This window comes from Oncorhynchus mykiss, chromosome 11 (assembly GCF_013265735.2).
Source record: "Oncorhynchus mykiss isolate Arlee chromosome 11, USDA_OmykA_1.1, whole genome shotgun sequence".
Lineage (NCBI taxonomy): Eukaryota > Metazoa > Chordata > Actinopteri > Salmoniformes > Salmonidae > Oncorhynchus > Oncorhynchus mykiss.
This window is the reverse complement of record NC_048575.1, coordinates 46,827,447-46,845,954: the sequence shown is the minus strand read 5'-3', so window position 1 is coordinate 46,845,954 and position 18,508 is coordinate 46,827,447. Positions and strand designations below refer to the sequence as shown.

At 42.0% G+C, this 18,508-nt stretch overlaps 1 protein-coding gene across 7 annotated transcripts; it reads left to right on the top strand.

Annotated features, from left to right (window-relative positions):
• The first annotated feature begins 756 nt into the window (after positions 1–756).
• LOC110535773 (heterogeneous nuclear ribonucleoprotein K) lies at positions 757–17,779 on the top strand. 7 transcript variants are annotated; one of them, XM_021621025.2, is made up of 17 exons: positions 757–874; positions 2,480–2,548; positions 2,661–2,814; positions 6,278–6,375; positions 6,591–6,647; positions 7,660–7,703; positions 9,051–9,123; positions 9,305–9,418; positions 9,658–9,786; positions 9,895–10,223; positions 10,390–10,443; positions 11,704–11,746; positions 12,765–12,780; positions 15,626–15,658; positions 15,797–15,864; positions 16,064–16,233; positions 16,845–17,779. In XM_021621025.2, the coding sequence occupies exons 3-17, from the start codon at positions 2,754–2,756 to the stop codon at positions 16,873–16,875; spliced, it is 1,320 nt and encodes a 439-aa protein (XP_021476700.1). In that variant the 5' UTR covers positions 757–874; positions 2,480–2,548; positions 2,661–2,753; the 3' UTR covers positions 16,876–17,779. The 7 variants fall into 7 exon arrangements, with proteins under 7 accessions (XP_021476700.1, XP_021476698.1, XP_021476702.1 ...); XM_021621023.2 differs by having other exon boundaries at positions 11,701–11,746; XM_021621024.2 differs by having other exon boundaries at positions 768–874; positions 2,477–2,548; positions 11,701–11,746.
• The last annotated feature ends 729 nt before the right edge of the window (positions 17,780–18,508 follow it).

The following is an 18,508-nucleotide window of genomic DNA, read 5'->3' as shown; positions in this document are numbered from 1 at the left end:
GTCATTTTTGGTGTAAGACTGGCTTCCCTTGGCATCCATGAATACACACCATTGCTTAATAAGTACTTTTCACATGCAAACTTTAAAAGTCTGAACTCAGAATCTAATATGCTTCCCAAAGATAACACGGTTGCTGTGTTGAACGTTTATTTTGATTGGCAGATTTTCTGCATTTATCAGTGCCATCAGGTAGTAGGCTGATTTCATTTGTGTCCATATACCAGTATTATTAGGGACATTGTTCTTCTTGGAAAGCATATATACTTTTTAATCGAAATATTTTGTGTGCATGTAACCGTACTCATTGAGTGATAGTCATAAACCTTAATTTACGTAACAATGGTTTGGGTTAGTTCTGTATGATTGTAGCTATCTGCCCCAAAGTACAAGTGCAGCTGCTTTTTGGCGAATCGCCAAGGCGCCAAAAGTTGGAGGCATGGAGAGTCAAAATGTTTGTGGTGCTAAGGTTCCCATAATCATTTTTGGACTTCGCGCGAAACACACTAAATATGTGATATATCTACATGTTAGAACGATAATAGCATTAGCTAGCTACAACCCTATATGAACACAACTAGTAAGTATTTACATTATGATCAAGACTGAAAGTAAAGGACTGCTGCAAGTCAACCAAACTATTTCGGTACGGAAGATTGGTGGGAACTCACACTCTCTTCAGACCCGCCTCCATTATGTGAGTGACAAATGAGTTATCCAATGATTGCTATTTATTTACAATTCAATGTCTCTTTCCACCAATAGAAGCAGCTACCTCTTTCTTCAGATACACATGATTACTTAGCCATTTTTGTTCTTGCGTTCTTCCTCAGCGAAGGGTCGAAAAGGAGTAGCAACGATACACGGTGTAGCGCAGGTCTGTTTTACACACATTTCGATGTATCTCTGCAACGACTAAGTCCGTAATTACATGTTGATGCGATGGTATAAGCAAACACATTTGAAAGCATTCGTGTATCTAGCTATACCATTTCCAACTAAGACAACTAAAGTAGCTGGTTAATTATTGTAGTTAGCGATCCAGTGTAGCAGGCTAGCTAGCATAGCTTACACAGCTAAATTTAGAAATGTATCAAGTGTAATTAGATATGGCTTTCAGAGCTTTATCCTTAAGTTATACGATTGTGTTTCTTGTCCCTAACTAACGTTAACTACAGTAGCTACATATTACTGTAGCAGTCCAACCGCTAACGTCGTTAGGTAACGTTAACATTAGCTAGTTACCTTAACTAGCTAGCCACCTTTACTAAATACTTTCACCAGCTGAATTAACTAAGTAGCTCCCCAATATGCTAGCGAGCTATGTTTTTCTCGTATACACCAGAGAACTAATAAATAGCTAAACGTTGTTTTCTCAAACCGTATGCGCACGTATGGCCTAGGCAGCCGATAGTGGGCGCCATAATTCGCCACGGCACTGTCGTCTAGGACTGATTGCATTCCCTGTATATGCTCTTGTCCCCGGTGGACCATCCCGTAGACAAAGCATCCTCCATTCAGTTTGGAAAGGCATAATTTCCCTCAACTAGGAGAGCCGCCGGGGGGGAATGTGTAGTCTTAATAAAACTAGATTTTCCACCACCATTTTCTGACCATTTAGGATGTGGTACACCCATGGTGGTGTGCAACGTCCTAAACGAAACGTATTTGATTACAGTAAGACTACACATATTTTTCCCGGCGGCTCGCTATTAAAAATGGTAAGGAGGGATGTGATGCCTTGCAGCTTGAATGGAGGATGTTTTATGTACGAGCCGGTCCACGGGGGACACGAGTGTATTAACGGGAATGCACACCTAGACTATTATTGGATCAACGCTGTAGGCTAGCTCGCACAATTAATCCAAAAATAATGCCAGATGAGCAAATGTATGATTGTAGCTAGCTATTTGTTTAATTACGATCAAGATAATTATCGGCGCGAGGTGATTCTGAGATGAGCCCTCGTTGCATTGTCATTTTGTCCCGACTCCGATATCATTGTGCCACGTCGTATTATCAAATAAATCTGTTTTGTAACTTCACTCATGCATTGACTTTCTTTAGAATAATATATTAAATGTGCATTATTTCTCATCAATTCAGTACGTGTGTCTTCTGGTCGCCTTCAGAATTGTATTAAAGGCCAGGGGCATATTCATTAAGCCAATTCTACTGCAAAATGTTTGTTAAACGAGACAGGGAGGGAACCTACCTAAATATGTCAAATAGAAATTCAAATTTTGCTCTGTTTGCTTCTTAAATGTTTTTTTTGTAATGAATATGGCCAGTTCAAGATAATACATTCATTTGAATCAATGCTGTTCCTCATCACACCTTTTAATTTTATGAATGTTGTCATTCATTGCCAAATGTTTATGAACAATTTATTACAATTTTATAATCGTAGCAGTGTGTTATACGATTATTCTTGAGTAGGTTTTTTTTATGCCGCTAATCAACCTTTGTCTTTTTTCAGTAGGTTCGCAGCAGCTCTGAGACTTTGTTTCGTTCCGCCCATAACACGCCCATCTTCTCACCATAAATAGTGGTAAGTGTTGGTCACCAGTCTAGTCTCTCTCCTCTGTCGTACTTTGTTTCGTCAGTTCTGAAAACCCCAAACCCTGATCTCATCTCTTTCTCTCGACCATGTCCATCCGCAGCCAGTCAGACAGAGGTGCCCGTTCCTCTCTCCCCGCTGTTACCTGCTCCCAGGACCGAGGTGCCTGCCCTACCCTGCCCGGTGTTAGCCGACAATGGAGACAGAAATTGAACAACAAGAAAAAGAGACCTCATTCAGCAACACAGAGACAAACGGTGAGTTGTAATCCTTTTGTGTATTCATTAAATAATTGTAACTGATCTAGAAAATGAATAAGAACAGTGTAGTTATTTTTTAAGCGGCGTGGTGCAAGATTTATGCCCTCCTGTGTTTAAGACTTACTAATAATCAAAGTCTGGTCGAAAATATAAACATTTCAATTCCTAAATTGAGGCTGCCAGATATGTGCAGAGCAGTTTTAATATGTAAGGACAATGAGTGGGCTATTAGTATTACATGTATATCATTTCTACATCAACTGAATGCAGATCCAGAGAACCAGTCAGTGTGTGCAGTGCTTCAGACTAACATTTTCCCCCGGTGACACTAACTTTTTCAGTTGGTTGCACCAGCCTATGATTTGGTTGCACCATAGTTTTTTTTTGCAATAGAACAACATAGTCATAATCACCTTCAAGTAATTCACAGTGCTTTAGACAGTGTACTAGACTAGAGCTGGTAGGCTATTCAAGAAACAAGTTGTATATTTAACATGTCCAGGTAGGAATGCATTATTGAATATATTTTTGATGTGGTATCTAATCCATTGATTGTCATGAATTGTGGGTTGACAGTAGGGTATTGTAATATTTTACTGTTAAAATAGGGCTCCAGAATTGTCTGTAGTTTGTTGTTCAATACAGGTGAATTTGTGTGTGTTTATGTCCACTAATTTATTTTGGGCTAATTCACCACATGAGGAAGTGAACTCAAAACATATTGGCAATACTGAACTAAAATATAAACACAACATGTAAAGTGTTGGTCCAATTTCTCATGAGCTGAAATAACGATCCCAGAAATGTTCCATACGCACAAAACGCTTATTTAACTCATTGTGTGCACAAATGTGTTTACATCCCTTTAAGTGAGCATTTCTCCGTTGCCAAGATAATCCATCCACCTGACAGATGTGGCATATCAAGAAGCCGATTTAAATAGCACGGTCATTACACAGGTGCACCTTGTGCTGGGACAAAAGGCCACTCTATAATTGGCAGGGTTGTCACATAAAACAATGCCACCTTTATCCAAAGTTTTGAGGGAGCGCGCAATTGGCATGTTGACTGCTAGAATGTCCAACAGAACTGTTACCAAAGAATTAAATGTTAATTTCTCTACCATAAGTCACCTCCAATGCCGTTTTAGAGAATTTGGCAGTACATGCAACTGCAGACCAAGTGTAACCACGCCAGCCTAGGACCACCACATCTGGCGTCTTCACCTGTGGATCATCTGAAGAGGGAAAGGGGGGGTGCTGAGGTGCATTTCTGTCTCTAATAAAGCCCTTTTGTGGCAAAAAACACATTCTGATTGGCTGGGCCTGGCTCTCCAGTGGGTGGGCCTATGCTCTCCTAGGACCACCCATGGCTGCGCCCCTGCCCAGTCGTGATATCCATAGGTTAAGGCCTAAGGAATTAATTTCAATTGACTGATTTTCTTCTGTGAATTCTACTCAGTAAAATCTTTAAAATTGTTCCATGTTACAAATATATTTTTGTTCAGTATAGATCATTAACACCAAATATAATGCCTACTGCTAGTAGTCATGTATTAATCTAACAGTACATTTAATGTCCTCATGCTTGGTAAACAGTAGCCACAGCAGCCATTATGGAATGGCATGTTGCGCTGAACAACAAAGGAGCTGATTGGCTGACACTGCCATTCCAAAAGGCCGGCGGTGGCTACTGCTAGCTAGCATGAGAACAAAAAGGGATATTTTCTGGAAAAACGAGTATTTCAATCTTCTCAAGGTATCAGTTTGGATGTAGGTGAAATACAGCGGCACATCCCATCCCTGGGTTGAGGTATGTTTCTGACCCATATCTTGCGCGGGCTCTGCGGTGTCTAACCATGATTGCATTCCAACCTCAGTGCGCTCAGTGTAAAACAAGCATAATGGTTGGGTCGGAATCTGCTGGCCACTATTGAGCTCAATATAAAATATTGAGAAATAGATATTATACCCACATAAAGCTGGACATCCTCTCGTCAACGGTTTCAACAGTAGTTGCTTCTAAAGCTGTGTTTTACCTGAAATTGGATTTTGAAATGTTATACAATCAGAACCCTCCTTTGTTTTGTGTGTGTGGGGAGCGCACATCAAGGAAAAGGTAGAAAGATTGGCTCACTCATCACTAGAGGTCGACCGATTATGATTTTTCACCGCCGATACCGATTATTGGAGGACCAGAAAGCCCATACCGATTAATCGGCCGATTTCTTTTTTTAAAATTATTATTATTATTTTTTTTACATTTATTTGCAATAATGACAATTACAACAATACTGAATGAACACGTTTATTTTAACTTAATATAATGCATCAATAAAATCAATTTAGCCTCAAATAAATAATGAAACATGTTCAATTTGGTTTAAATAATGCAAAAACAAAGTGTTGGAGAAGAAAGTAAAAGTGTAATATGTGCTATGTAAGAAAGCTAACGTTTCAGTTCCTTGCTCAGAACATGAGAACATATTAAAGCTGGTGTTTCCTTTTAACATGAGTCTTCAATATTCCCAGGTAAGAAGTTCGGTTACACCAGCCCCATCTCGGGAGTTGATAGGCTTGAAGTCATAAACAGCACAATGCTTGACGCACACCGAAGAGCTGCTGGCAAAACTCACAAAAGTGCTGTTTGAATTAATGTTTACGCGCCTGCTTCTGCCTACCACCGCTCAGTCAGATACTTAGATACTTGTATGGTCAGTCAGATTATATGCAACGCAGGCCACGCTAGATAATATCTAGTAATATCATCAACCATGTGTAGTTAACTAGTGATTATGATTGATTGTTTTTTATAAGGTAAGTTTAATGGTAGCTAGCAACTTACCTTGGCTTACTGCATTCGCGTAACAGGCAGTCTCCTTGTGGAGTGCAACGAGAAAGAGGCAGGTCGTTATTGCGTTGAACTAGTTAACTGTAAGGTTGCAAGATTACTCGAGCTGACAAGGTGAAAATCTGTCGTTCTGCCCCTGAACGAGGCAGTTAACCCACCATTCCTAGGCCGTCATTGAAAATAAGAATGTGTTCTTAACTGACTTGCCTAGTTAAATAAAGGTATAAAATATTTTTAAAAATTGGCTGCCAAAAATACAGATTTTAGATTGTTATGAAAACTTGAAATCGGCCCGAATTAATCTGCCATTCCGATTAATCGGTCGACCTCTACTCATCACAGCAGCAGGGTCCAGTGAAACAGTTACTTCGAAACTTGCATGAAGGGAATCATGAGGATAATGCACTTTACTGTTTGACCAAATCGTGGTTTTAGCTGCCTGAAAAAATAGGACTTTTTAAACTTTTGATTGGGGTGACCAGCTCGTTCCCATGTGGCCCCAAAAAATGTAACTTGCGAAGTCAAAAGGTTGAAAAATACGACTAAACGGTCGCATTCTGGGGCCCTGGTGTGTGTGAGAGAAAGATTAGACTCTGTTTTTCATTCTCAGGTAAGCGTCCCGCAGAGGACGCGGAGGAAGAGCAGTCCTTTAAGCGCTCCAGGAACACAGACGACATGGTGGAGCTCCGCATACTCCTGCAGAGCAAAGTCAGTCCTCTTTCTCTTCCTCATTCACAATCCCCTGCCTACCTTCAACAGCCACAATCTCTTCAGTGACTTAGCCTCCTATGTAGCCTATCTTTTTTCCCCTCCCCAGTTATCTATTTAACCTTTTTTTTTGACCAGATCTATGGAGGATTTTTTAAAACTTTGTTATATCACAATAAGTTAGGTATCACCTGACTTTGTTTTCTCCGGTTCAGAATGCAGGAGCAGTGATTGGGAAGGGTGGTAAAAACATCAAATCCCTGCGCACAGACGTGAGTACATTTACACCACTCTTTTTGTCTGGGAATTTACAGTACCCCCCCCCCCCCTTCCGTGGTTGTACTTTGGGAGTGTCTGATTTGACTAGTTTGCCTCAACTTTTGCATACAATCTAAATTGGTAGGTTGGGCTTAAGAAAATGGGTCTTGTTAACTATGGTTGGGGGAAGTATAGCTGTGAGGTTTTTGGGTAACTGTTAATGGTGGGATATGTTGTGTATTGAGACCTGCTCTACACCTGTTGTGGTGTCATCATTCGAAAGTGTAATGTCTTTTATCAAAATACCCCCCCGCCTCGCCTAATCAATACGAAACCCATGGCCTTTTTAGCTGAAATGTATTTTTGTTTGCGTAATGAATAGTGATATTACTACCAGCCATCAGCACCGCTAAGACTGTCATTAATGCTTGAGTGGGCCCAGTGTATTTTAGGGTGGAGCTGTTATAGCACCCGACACCAATTCAACCTATAGGAAATGTCTTATATATAAACAGCCTGGCCAATTCTCAACTCATTTCATGTCATTACCCCTCTCTCTTTCTCCACCTTCCATCATTCTCCACTCTTCTCCCTCTCTCCTCTACCGCTATCCCTCTTTCTCATCTCCCTGTCTACATCTCCCCCTCCTTTTCTGACCCCATTCTACCCCCAAACTATTTATCTCTACCTGAATACCTTTGTCTCCTCTTCTATCTCCTTCTGTTCTTTAAAAAAAAAAAAAAAAAACATTCTGAGAGAATATCAAAATGAAGAATATTAGCCTGTATTAAAATGTATTCCTCTTCCCCCTCCCTCTTCCCTCTCCTGTTTTTTATTTTTGTTTATTTTTGCCCACTTCCTCTGTTGCCCATGTTCTGGATCGCCCCTCCTGCGCCCGCCCACCTGACACCCTGGCTGGCCCTGCCCATAATCGTGCCCCTCCCTAAATGGGCGCCTTACTTCATTGACATCTGTGTGCTCGAATGGCCCTGGCCCCTGCCCATGCCACGCCCACGGCCCTTGCAGTTCAATGCCAGTGTGTCAGTCCCAGACAGCAGTGGGCCTGAGCGGTATGTCCCTAAGCTCCTCCCTCTCACTGCCTGACTTCAGAAAATAAACAAACCTGCCTCTGTTCCTGTGACAAACATGTCAACTTTTGTTCAGTGACAGCATTATAAGCCTCTGTTTTCAGTGAGGGTTTCAACAAATACTTTAAACCTGCCTTTGTTCTAGTGACGGTATTTCAGCATTCTATTTTATTTCAATGATAGTATCTCTCCCTTCAACGTTCCTCACCTCCCTCCTTCCCCTCTCAGAGTTGGTGTACTGATCTGTTTTAGCTCCTCACATTTCTCTCCTACCATCTTCCTCTTCCTTGTTACCACAGATCTTTTTTAGGGGGTGGGGGGGGGGGGTTGGACCACTATAACTACGTAAGACTGTTATTCCAGGCAGAGCTGCTAGGGTTCAAGTGTTGTATGTCTTTTTCCCTTCTTTACTCTCCATATCACCTTTGCCGTGGTTGGAACTGTTGAAAGTTAACTTATTTGTCACCTCATCCCTGTGACCCATGTCGCTCCTCCTTGCCTTCCCTCAACATCCTCCTGTCCATTGGTGGGAGCATAACGCACTGTTACCCTGCCATCTCTCACCCATCTTTAAGTTTACTTTAAAACTGTTCCTTGTTTGATTATTTTGATTAGCATAGCGTACTACTGTCATGTTTTTATTGACCTTTTGTTATTTTTTGGTGTTTTTTCTACCCCATGTTTTGTTACAATGACATTGCATTAGTGCTCTGGCAGCAGGCACCATCGGTGCAAACCGCCACCGCCCCCCCAACCTTTCCTTCCTTACCCCCCCCCCCCCCCCCCCCTTCCAGTGGTCACTAAAACACACCTGCTTACGTTGGGCTCCTTTTACCTGTTTAACAAAAAAAATAAAATTGTGGTCTCCTTTGTCAGACACACTTGGGGGGGGAGGGGGGGTAATTTTCTTTATTTGTGTATTTATGGATACCTGCTGATATGTTATAGATATAAATTGCTTATGGGGTATTCTGTCCTCTTATTCCTCTGTTGTAATTTGAATGGGGTTTGCACATAGAACCAGAATTACTACATATGGCCGCTGGTCCAATCATCACAGAACATTGACTTGAATGGGAATGTCCATTCTAGTAATTCTATTTCTATGGGACTGTACCACAACAGCTACCCGGTTAACCCCCACGGCTGGGACCGGATGAAAGGGGGGGGGGGGGGGGTCTTCATTTATTGTCAGATGTTATGGTTGAAGTTCTGCTGAGGGAGAGTCAACCTTGGTTTTGAAATACTGTTTCTTTCCTCTCTAACACCTGGTCACCATTTGATTGGTCCCCCTGGGAATATCCTGCGCTGTGATTGGTGGCTCTAAAGCATTCTGAGCATCAGTGCTGAAATCGAGACCGTGGGAGAGATCCTGCTCAAGATCATCCCTACTCTGGAGGAGGTGAGCCTGCAGTTGGAGATGAGGGAGAATGAGACCAGCATTATGGCTGCCTATATTTTTCAGTTATAGTCCTGTGTGGTACTACTAGATATTGAGTGTGCAGATAAAACAAAACATACCATTTCCATTGGGATATAGATATAACATGCTAAAGTTTTACCCCCCCCCCCCCTCCCCCTAGTACCAACAGTACAATGGGATGGACTTTGACTGTGAGCTGAGGCTACTGATCCACCAGAGCCTGGCAGGTAGCATCATTGGTGTGAAGGGAGCCAAGATCAAAGAGTTACGAGAGGTACAGTTATGCGCTCTGAACTACTCCCACTCTTTTCTCCTCACCTGGGTCATGTCCAGTACATTTTTTAAATACTTGATGGGCCTAACTACCTGAACTTGTCCAATAAGAATGCAAATGTTTTACTCTCGTTTAGAGCTTATTGAAGGTGACCCTGATTCAGTCTTTCTGTGGGTTCTTCTCAGTCCTAAGGCCTTACTTTGTCTAATTTGACCTGTGTTGACTCTCAACTGTTGTAGAACACCCAGACCAGCATCAAGCTGTTCCAGGAATGCTGTCCCCAGTCCACGGACCGCGTGGTTCTGGTCGGCGGCAAGTCTGAGCGCGTCGTTGAGTGCATCAAGATCATGCTGGAGCTCATCGCTGAAGTTGGTGCTCTTATCAAACTGTTGGTTCTGTTGTCGAACCATTTGACTGAGCTGTAAATACCACAGCCAGCTGACTGTAGAAATGATGTGTGATCCTATCCCCGTCAGGCTCCCATAAAAGGCCGCGCCCAGCCCTACGACCCCAACTTCTACGACGAGACATACGACTACGGCGGCTTCACCCTGATGTTTGAGGAGCGCGGGGGTGGCGGCAGCCGGCGCCCCATGGGGGGCTTCCACATGCGAGGGGGACGAGGTGGCGGAGGTTTTGACCGAGGGCCCTCTGGACGAGGGGGTCGAGGGGGGCCCGTGCCCCCCGCCCGCAGGGACTACGAGGAGATGAGCCCCCGTCGTGGACCCCCGCCTCCCCACCCAGTGAGAGGGGGGAGGGGTGAGAGTCGTGACCGCAACCTGGCCCCACCACACAGAGGAGGAGGGTAAGAGAGCTTCACCATCGCTCATCTCCATTTCTTTTTCCCTACACCTCTTTCTGTCCATTTTGCTTTGTCTACATCAGTTTGCGCTCAAAAGTGCAGGGACATATGGTCTTTCATTCATAGTGTGTGTGGGCTCGTGTGTGTTCCATTTCCACGTTGTTTGCAGAGATGACCAGTACTCCTATGACTCCTATCGGGGCAGTGCAGATGCCAGACCCAAGTAAGTCCTTTTCCAGCCTTGTAGGCCACTGGTCTGGAGTCAGTGAGTACGGTTACATGCAACAAAATGCCATTATTGTTGATATTCAGATTAATATAAAAGTTTGATTAAAACGTTACATAGTCAAAAGTTTGGACACGCCTACTCATTTCAGGGTTTTTCTTTATTTTTACTATATTATAGAATAATAGTGAATACATCAAAACTATGGAATCATGTAGTAACCAAAAAAGTGTTAAACAAATCAAAATATATTTTATATTTGAGATTCTTCAAAGTAGTCACCCTTTGCCTTGATGAAGGCTTTGCACACTCTTAGCATTCATCAAGGCAAAGGGCGGCTACTTTGAAGAATCTCAAATATAAAATATATTTTAATATGTTTTGGTTACTACATGATTCAATGCGTGTTATTTCATAGTTTTGATGTCTTCACTATTATTCTACAATGTAAAAAATTGTTTAAAAAATAAAGAGAAACCCTGGAATGAGTAGGTGTGTCTACACTCTTGACTGGTACTATACTTTGCCAGAAGGATTTCTGTAATAATACTGTTTACATGAACACATCTGAAATCGGGGTACTTGATGCCACTGATAAATGCAGAAAATCGGCAATCAAAATAAACATTCTACCATGTTGTTTTTTGTGACGCATATTTTCGGAGTTTATATACCGTTTCAACGTGAACTACTTTTAAGACGCGTACATTGTTGTCCCGAACTCACTTCACTCGCTCTGAAGACCTCCGAAGTGAGTTCGGAACAACTGAATGTACGCGTCTTAAAAGTAGTTCACAGCTTGCTTGGCTGGTACATGCGCAGAACAAATGCACTGCTGGAACGCCGATTTTAAGGTCTTCACATTTCCTAATAATTTGAAAGATTGCTCAGAAAACCAGGTTTTAATCGGCTTATACTTACTTCGATTTTGACTTTACGCAAATTAAGATAAGCCGAGTAAGGTTTTTACATGACTACTACATAATCTGCCATAATCTGGTTAATATTGAATTACTACTTTGCATGTAAACGTCCTCAGTCGGTGCTGTGGTCAGTCAGTCTAACCTGAGTCTGTTCCTCTGATTACTGGCCTCGTCAGTGTTTCAGCCCTGCCATTAGTCTGTCAACACCGCTCACTTTTGTGTTCTACGTGGGTCTGTGAATGTGTCTTGGATCAGAGAGCTGCTGAAAAGCCCTCTGCCTTGTCAATATTTTTCTCAAGTCAGACTTTCATTTTCTCTGTCTTTCTCTTAGCAGTGACCGAAGAGGGAGACCAGGAGATCGCTATGGTGATAACATGGTTAGTGACCCTTAACTAAATGCATGTCGCTGTCGTCTTGGTATCTATTGGCTGAAGCATCATATGCTGAAACAATTGTTGGTCTTTCCTAGACAATGATTGTGATTGCCTGATAATAACCTCATCGCCATAGCCACAGCTAACCCCACTATAAAACCCAACAACACCTTTACCACTAACATGTAATAAACATTACTTGACCATAGTTAACCATATGACCAAACCATAAACATGGGTAATGGGTAACTTCAGTAATAATTACCCATACCACCATGACCACTACCATCTATGTAATCGTGGTTGGGGGGGGGGGGTTGCTAGTTGTTAATAATAATGCTTTGTTGACAGACTGGTAGGTTATCTTTGAGAGCTGGCAGGATACTGCCTCCGGTTGCTCGGCAACTGATTTTTGAATCGCTTGTTGCCCTGGTGACTGAGCCGCCGAATAGCAGGTGAAAGCTGTGGAGTGAGTGGCGGATGGATGCAAGCGGAGAAGGGGGCAGGGGTCTCCAGCATCAAATAGGGGCTTTTGTACGACCTGGCCTCCTCAACCCTGACTTGATCGGAGGGATCGATAGTTACATATCCCAATATTATTTTGGACAATATTATATTGATACTTTGACTCCAAGTGTCGTTGTTTTATTTTACGCTACCATGTTGCTAAACTCTGCAATTCTTTTTGATTCTATAGCATGTTCTCCGTCTTCTTTTTAAATAGTGAGCCAATAGCACCTTTTTTCCATGGCTGATCAAAAATCCTCCGGTCTCTCTGCACCAGACTTACAGTGAGCAATATGTTTGGACATCCAATCGCAGTATCGAATCGCACTACATATAGAATTGTGAGAATCAATACATAATGTATCGGCACCTAAGTATCGAGGTAATATTATATCTTGAGGTCCCTGCCCTAATCCTGATCATGCAAGTGTTGCTTGCATCCATGAGTGTATACAACAAATCACAAGGGAATGTGTGTTTAACCCTGCTCTCCCTTTCTTTTCTCTTTCTCCAGGGTGGGGGTGGATATGGTGAGTTGTTCCGTTCTCCCTATGTGGATCTGTCTGAGTTCAGTTTGTCACGCTGTCCCCGTGGCACAATAGTATTTCATTTGTAAAGCGCATATCCCATTCGCAATGCGTATCAGGTAGAAAACGAACCAAACCAAATTCAACGACAAAACATCAAAAAGTAGGATCATTTCAATACAATAAACAATTACCTGCTAATAAAAAAATAGACTGTGAACAGATTAAGCAATCAAAGATTAAAAGCTAGCTTGAAAAGGTAGGTCTTTAAATGTGTTTTAAACAAGGAAATGGAAGCTGCCTCCTTGACATGCAGGTAGAGCGTTCCAGACCTCAGGAGCCACATGTGAGAAGGCCTTATCACCCGTACTGCACAGGTTTGTGTCCAGGCAGTTTGAGTCTGGTTATCATAGCGGTGTGCTGGGGAATAGTTCTTTAGAATTTGGCATATGCATTTAGAAGTTGGCATATGCATCACCCTTGAGGGCCTTTTAAGGTGAGCAGCAGAATCTTAAATGTGATCCTGTATTGAACAGGAAGCAAATGGAGGCTGAGTAAAACAGGGCGATGTGAGTTTTTTTTGTGTAGTTTGTGAGCGCATCCTGGCAGCTGCGTTCTGGATCATCTGGAGTTGACAGGGAGCCTTACTGTCAGCAGTGCCGAGATGTTACAAGGGCATGCACACGCTTCTCAGCATCCACAGTGAACAAGAAAGACCTGATACAAGGTGGCTGTGATGGAGTCATCATCCAGAGGAATGGAGAATGTGCTCATTTTGCTCTGTGTACTCTTAGAGCAAATAAACACAAGCTCTGTTTTGCTTTTGGAAGTTCAACTGCATCCATCTCTTGATTGCATCTAGACAGTCTGTTAGTTTGATTGTTAGTCTGACTTGTCCTCACATATTTGTGTCATCAGTGTAAAAATTCAAATTTAGTCCAAATCTCCGTATAAGTATACCAAGTGGCAGCGTGGGTGTGTATAGAGAACAGGAGTGGCCCCATAGCAGAGCCCTGTGGAACCCCTTGACTGACTGGCAGGGTTGGATCACAAATTCTTGTTTGTAAGTCAGGAGTTAAACCACAGGAGTGATGTGCCAGAGAATCCAAGCTAGTTCATAAGTCTGCTGATAATAGCATGATTCTCTGTGACAAAGGCTGCTGTGATGTCCAAAAGTAAAAAAGATGCTAGTGTCTCCATCAGCTGTCATCAAGAAGTAATGTGTAACTTTTACCGGGGCTGTCTCTGTGCTGTGCTGTACATGCAACCCGGACTGGAAGGGTTCATGGCGATTGTTGGTTAAAGGTAGTTCTGTAGCTGTATTGAGACCACACGTTCAAGGATCTTTGATAGAAAAGGGTAGGTTGGAAACAGTGGTGGGAAAGTACCCAATTGTCATATTTGAGTAAAAGCAAAGATATGTTAATAGAAAATGACTCAAGTAAAAGTGAGTCACTCAGTTAAATTCTACTTGAGTAAATGTCTAAAGGTATTTTAAATACACTTAAGTATAAATAATTTCTAATTTCTTATATTAAGCAAACCAGATGGCACCATTTTCTTTTTTTAAATTACAGATAGCCAGGGGCACACTCAGACATAATTTACAAACAAAGCATTTGTATTTAGTTAATCTGCCAAATCAGAGGCAGTAGGGATGACCAGGGATGTTATCTTTTTAAGTGTGTGAATTTGACAAGTTTCCTGTCCTGCTAAGCATTCAAATACAAGGAGTACTTTTAGTTGTCGGAAAATGTATGGAGTAAAAAAGTACATTTTCTTTAGTAATGTTATGAAGTAAAAGTTGTCAAAAAAATAGTTAAGTACAGATACCAAAAAAAACTACTTAAGTAGTGCTTGAAAGTATTTTTTACTTAAGTACTTTACACCTGGTTGGAAATTGGTCTGTAATTGCTTAGGGTGTTAAGTCCAGGTTTTTTCAAGATTTGTATAATGGAGGCAGTTTTCAGGGAATTAGGCACAGTGCCTGAATTAAGTCAATTACGATTTTGGTTATTGTTGGACTGAGAAGAGTGAGGCTGGATTTTGCTTTGGCAATAGGGTTGAAGGGGCAGGTAGTTGACCTCATATTTTGGACAATTTCAGAGACCGATGTTGGGCTTGTCCATGACAATTTGTTGAAACTGCAACTAGGAGGCTCAGTATGAAGCATAGGGGCACACCCCAAGCAAGGGTTAGTTTGTACAGTGCGGTACTTAATTTTGAATTGGAAAAAATCAAGAAAACTGTTGCATTGCTCGATGGAGGAGTTATCTGGGGGTTTACATTTCTTTTAGCACAGAAAATAGCATTCTGGGGTTTCCCCTCACAATTTGCAATGAGACTGCGTGCAGTGTTCAGTACCTCTGTATGCAATCTGATGATATACCAGGGCTTGGGCATGCATAGTTGGGTTTGGTTTTCCTCCAACTTCTTTCCAGTTTACGCCGAGCAGCTTTCATAGAACGTAGAGGGCCAGTGGTTCTCCAGTGTATGTTATGGAACCTGATTTCAGCTGGTCTACTGTGCCAAGCTAGTCTCTTTTACAAGGGGACCCTGTATGACTGACAGTTACACAATCAAGGCAGCATAGGATATAATACTCAACAGCCTTGAGTGTATTGTTTTGCACCAGTGTACTTGTCGACTATCTTTGTTTTGTCATTTCGACTGTTTATTGGAAGATCCTCTTTGAAACGTGTTGGCCTGCTCTGTATCAGGCTGGTAAAATACGTGTTTGTTTATGGTGCCAGTCTGCAGTGGATGTGTACATTTTAGCATATTTTCTTTAAAAAAAAAAAAACTTTCCCTAACTGTAGCTCTATTTTCTCTCTCACCTTTCAAACAGATAACAACTCTTCCTGGGACTCCTATCAGTCTGGTGAGTCTGTAGAAGCACTTCCCACAGCTTGGTATTCAATATGTTAGGTTATGGTGTTGTTAGAGCCTAAACACTTCCTCAAGCTGTTTCTCTGATCTCTCCTTGTGTGTATGTCACTGTATGCGCTGTGTGTGTTAGGTGGACGCGGTTCCTACAATGATATGGGAGGGCCAGTCATCACCACACAAGTGACGATCCCTAAAGATGTGTGTATAACCAGAAGAGGGGGGACTCCCCATTTACCTCTCACACACACACCCACACACTATGTTCTCACACAGAAATGGCTCGGCCCATGGCCTATGAAACCCTTATGCAACATTCACACGCACACACAGAACACACTTTTCCTGTATTTTCACACTATTGTGCATGACAATCAGTTGACCCTGGTGTTTTCTACAGCTGGCCGGCTCCATCATTGGTAAGGGAGGTCAGAGGATCAAGCAGATCCGGCATGAGTCTGGCGCCTCCATTAAGATCGACGAGCCACTGGAGGGTTCTGAGGATCGCATCATCACCATCAGCGGCACCCAGGACCAGATCCAAAACGCTCAGTACCTATTGCAGAATAGGCAAGTTCTGGACGCCCTCTGAGTGAATAGAGTTTCATGTCTGCCTTTTCTATACCTTCCTGTTTTTATAGCCACATTTTGATCTCAAAATATATACGTGTACGCGTATCTACCTCTTTTTAATCTCTTATTGTATTTGTCTCTGCTGATGTTGACTAACCTCTCTCCTCCCATGCAATGTGAAAGTAGTTTCAGCTTCCTCTTGTGAAATGTCTGTATTAAAATCTGTACACAATTTGTACAAAATACTTGTACAAGTATTCTTATATTGATTCAAAACTGTAGGTCAATATTTGTTTGTGTTAATCATTCAACATGTCATATTTTTGAAGAATATGATCGGTGAAATGTTTGGTTTTATGACCTAAGAGCCTTTTCGTTGTGAAGCAGGGAGTGGACTTCTTCCCTGCCTGTTGCTGTGTGGAAGACTAGTGATTTTGTTGTTTTTAGTTAGATGAATCGACAACAAATCACAGTCTGCCAAACGGCACAGGCTCCTCCTCTTCTGTCTCCCCGGCAACCGTCAGCGTGTCTCATTGCGCAGATGCTGAAATGCTAACGCTGCCTCGTAGCCATGGTGACTAACCTTGTCTCCCTTCCTCCTCCCCCAGCGCACTGCACCTGCTCGGACACCAGGACTAACCCTCGCCTCCGACTAGGCCCGCATCACGTGCTCTCTCCCCATCTCAGACTCTCCCAACCCCCTCTCCCACCCTCAACCACCTCTCCCACCCCCAACCCCTCTATCTTTATTGACTCCTGTGAATTTTCTTTTTACTCTTTCAGTGTGAAGCAGTACTCTTGTCAGTTCCTCTAAACCAGGAGACTCAGATTGAAGCAAATCCCATCTTATTGTCCCGGTTTGTGGGCATTTTGTTAATTTTTTTATTTTAAGGTCCAACATTCCTATGTTAAATGTAGAAGTTCTGCATTTTTTTGTGTAGTTCTCTACTCCATCTCTTGTATTTGTATAAAATAAAATAAAACATTTGTCAAAAATATTTGGAGTCTCCTGACAGACAAGTGAACATTATCTTTATTTTTGGATGGGTTGATTTCTATTGGTGTGTTTGTCAGTAGAGTACGACTGTCCCATGTGTTTATTTCTTTCTGTCGGTATAGGAGTTACTCACACACACCCCTTACCACCACTCCGTGCAACATGCAGAGTGTACGCCTTTTTTTTTTCTTTTTTTTAAACATTTTTATGATTTTAAAAAATAAATGTAGAAAATTGTCATTTGTCATGTTTTTAATTTTAATGAAATGTTTCAGGATGTATCGGGGTGACATGGGGATTATACACAAGTATTCTTATCACATTTCCTGGCTGTACACTTTTGTAGGACTGTTTTTTTTTTTAGTCTTGGCGATATAGTCATGCCATAAAGCCTGCTTTATTAGCCATGCTGAAAAGTCCTTATTTGTGGCATGGGACATGATAATATGGTTACAAGCAATGTCTGGTGTATGCATCTCCTAGGGGGTTAGGCTTTTCTTCTAGAATCCTTTTTTAAACTTTTTTTTTAATAAAGATTGAAACGTCTGCAGATGCTTGGCTAAGTCTTATGGAGATCCTGCTTAGTAATGTTATTGATGTAGCCAATGTCTCTCTGACATTCCTGTGACCCCATAGGTCAAAGAAGTACTTCAGCCTGGCCCATGCCCTGCTGTAGAGAAAATGACTGTCTTCTTTTTATTTTATTTAACTAGGAAAGTAGGTTATGAACAAATTCTTATTTACAATTACGGCCTACCAAAAGACAGAAGGCCTCCTGCAGGGACAGGGCTGGGTTAAAAATAATATACATACAGTGCCTTGCGAAAGTATTCGGCCCCCTTGAACTTTGCGACCTTTTGCCACATTTCAGGCTTCAAACATAGATATAAAACTGTATTTTTTTGTGAAGAATCAACAACAAGTGGGACACAATCATGAAGTGGAACGACATTTATTGGATATTTCAAACTTTTTTAACAAATCAAAAACTGAAAAATTGGGTGTGCAAAATTATTCAGCCCCCTTAAGTTAATACTTTGTAGCGCCACCTTTTGCTGCGATTACAGCTGTAAGTTGCTTGGGGTATGTCTCTATCAGTTTTGCACATCGAGAGACTGAAATGTTTTCCCATTCCTCCTTGCAAAACAGCTCGAGCTCAGTGAGGTTGGATGGAGAGCATTTGTGAACAGCAGTTTTCAGTTCTTTCCACAGATTCTCGATTGGATTCAGGTCTGGACTTTGACTTGGCCATTCTAACACCTGGATATGTTTATT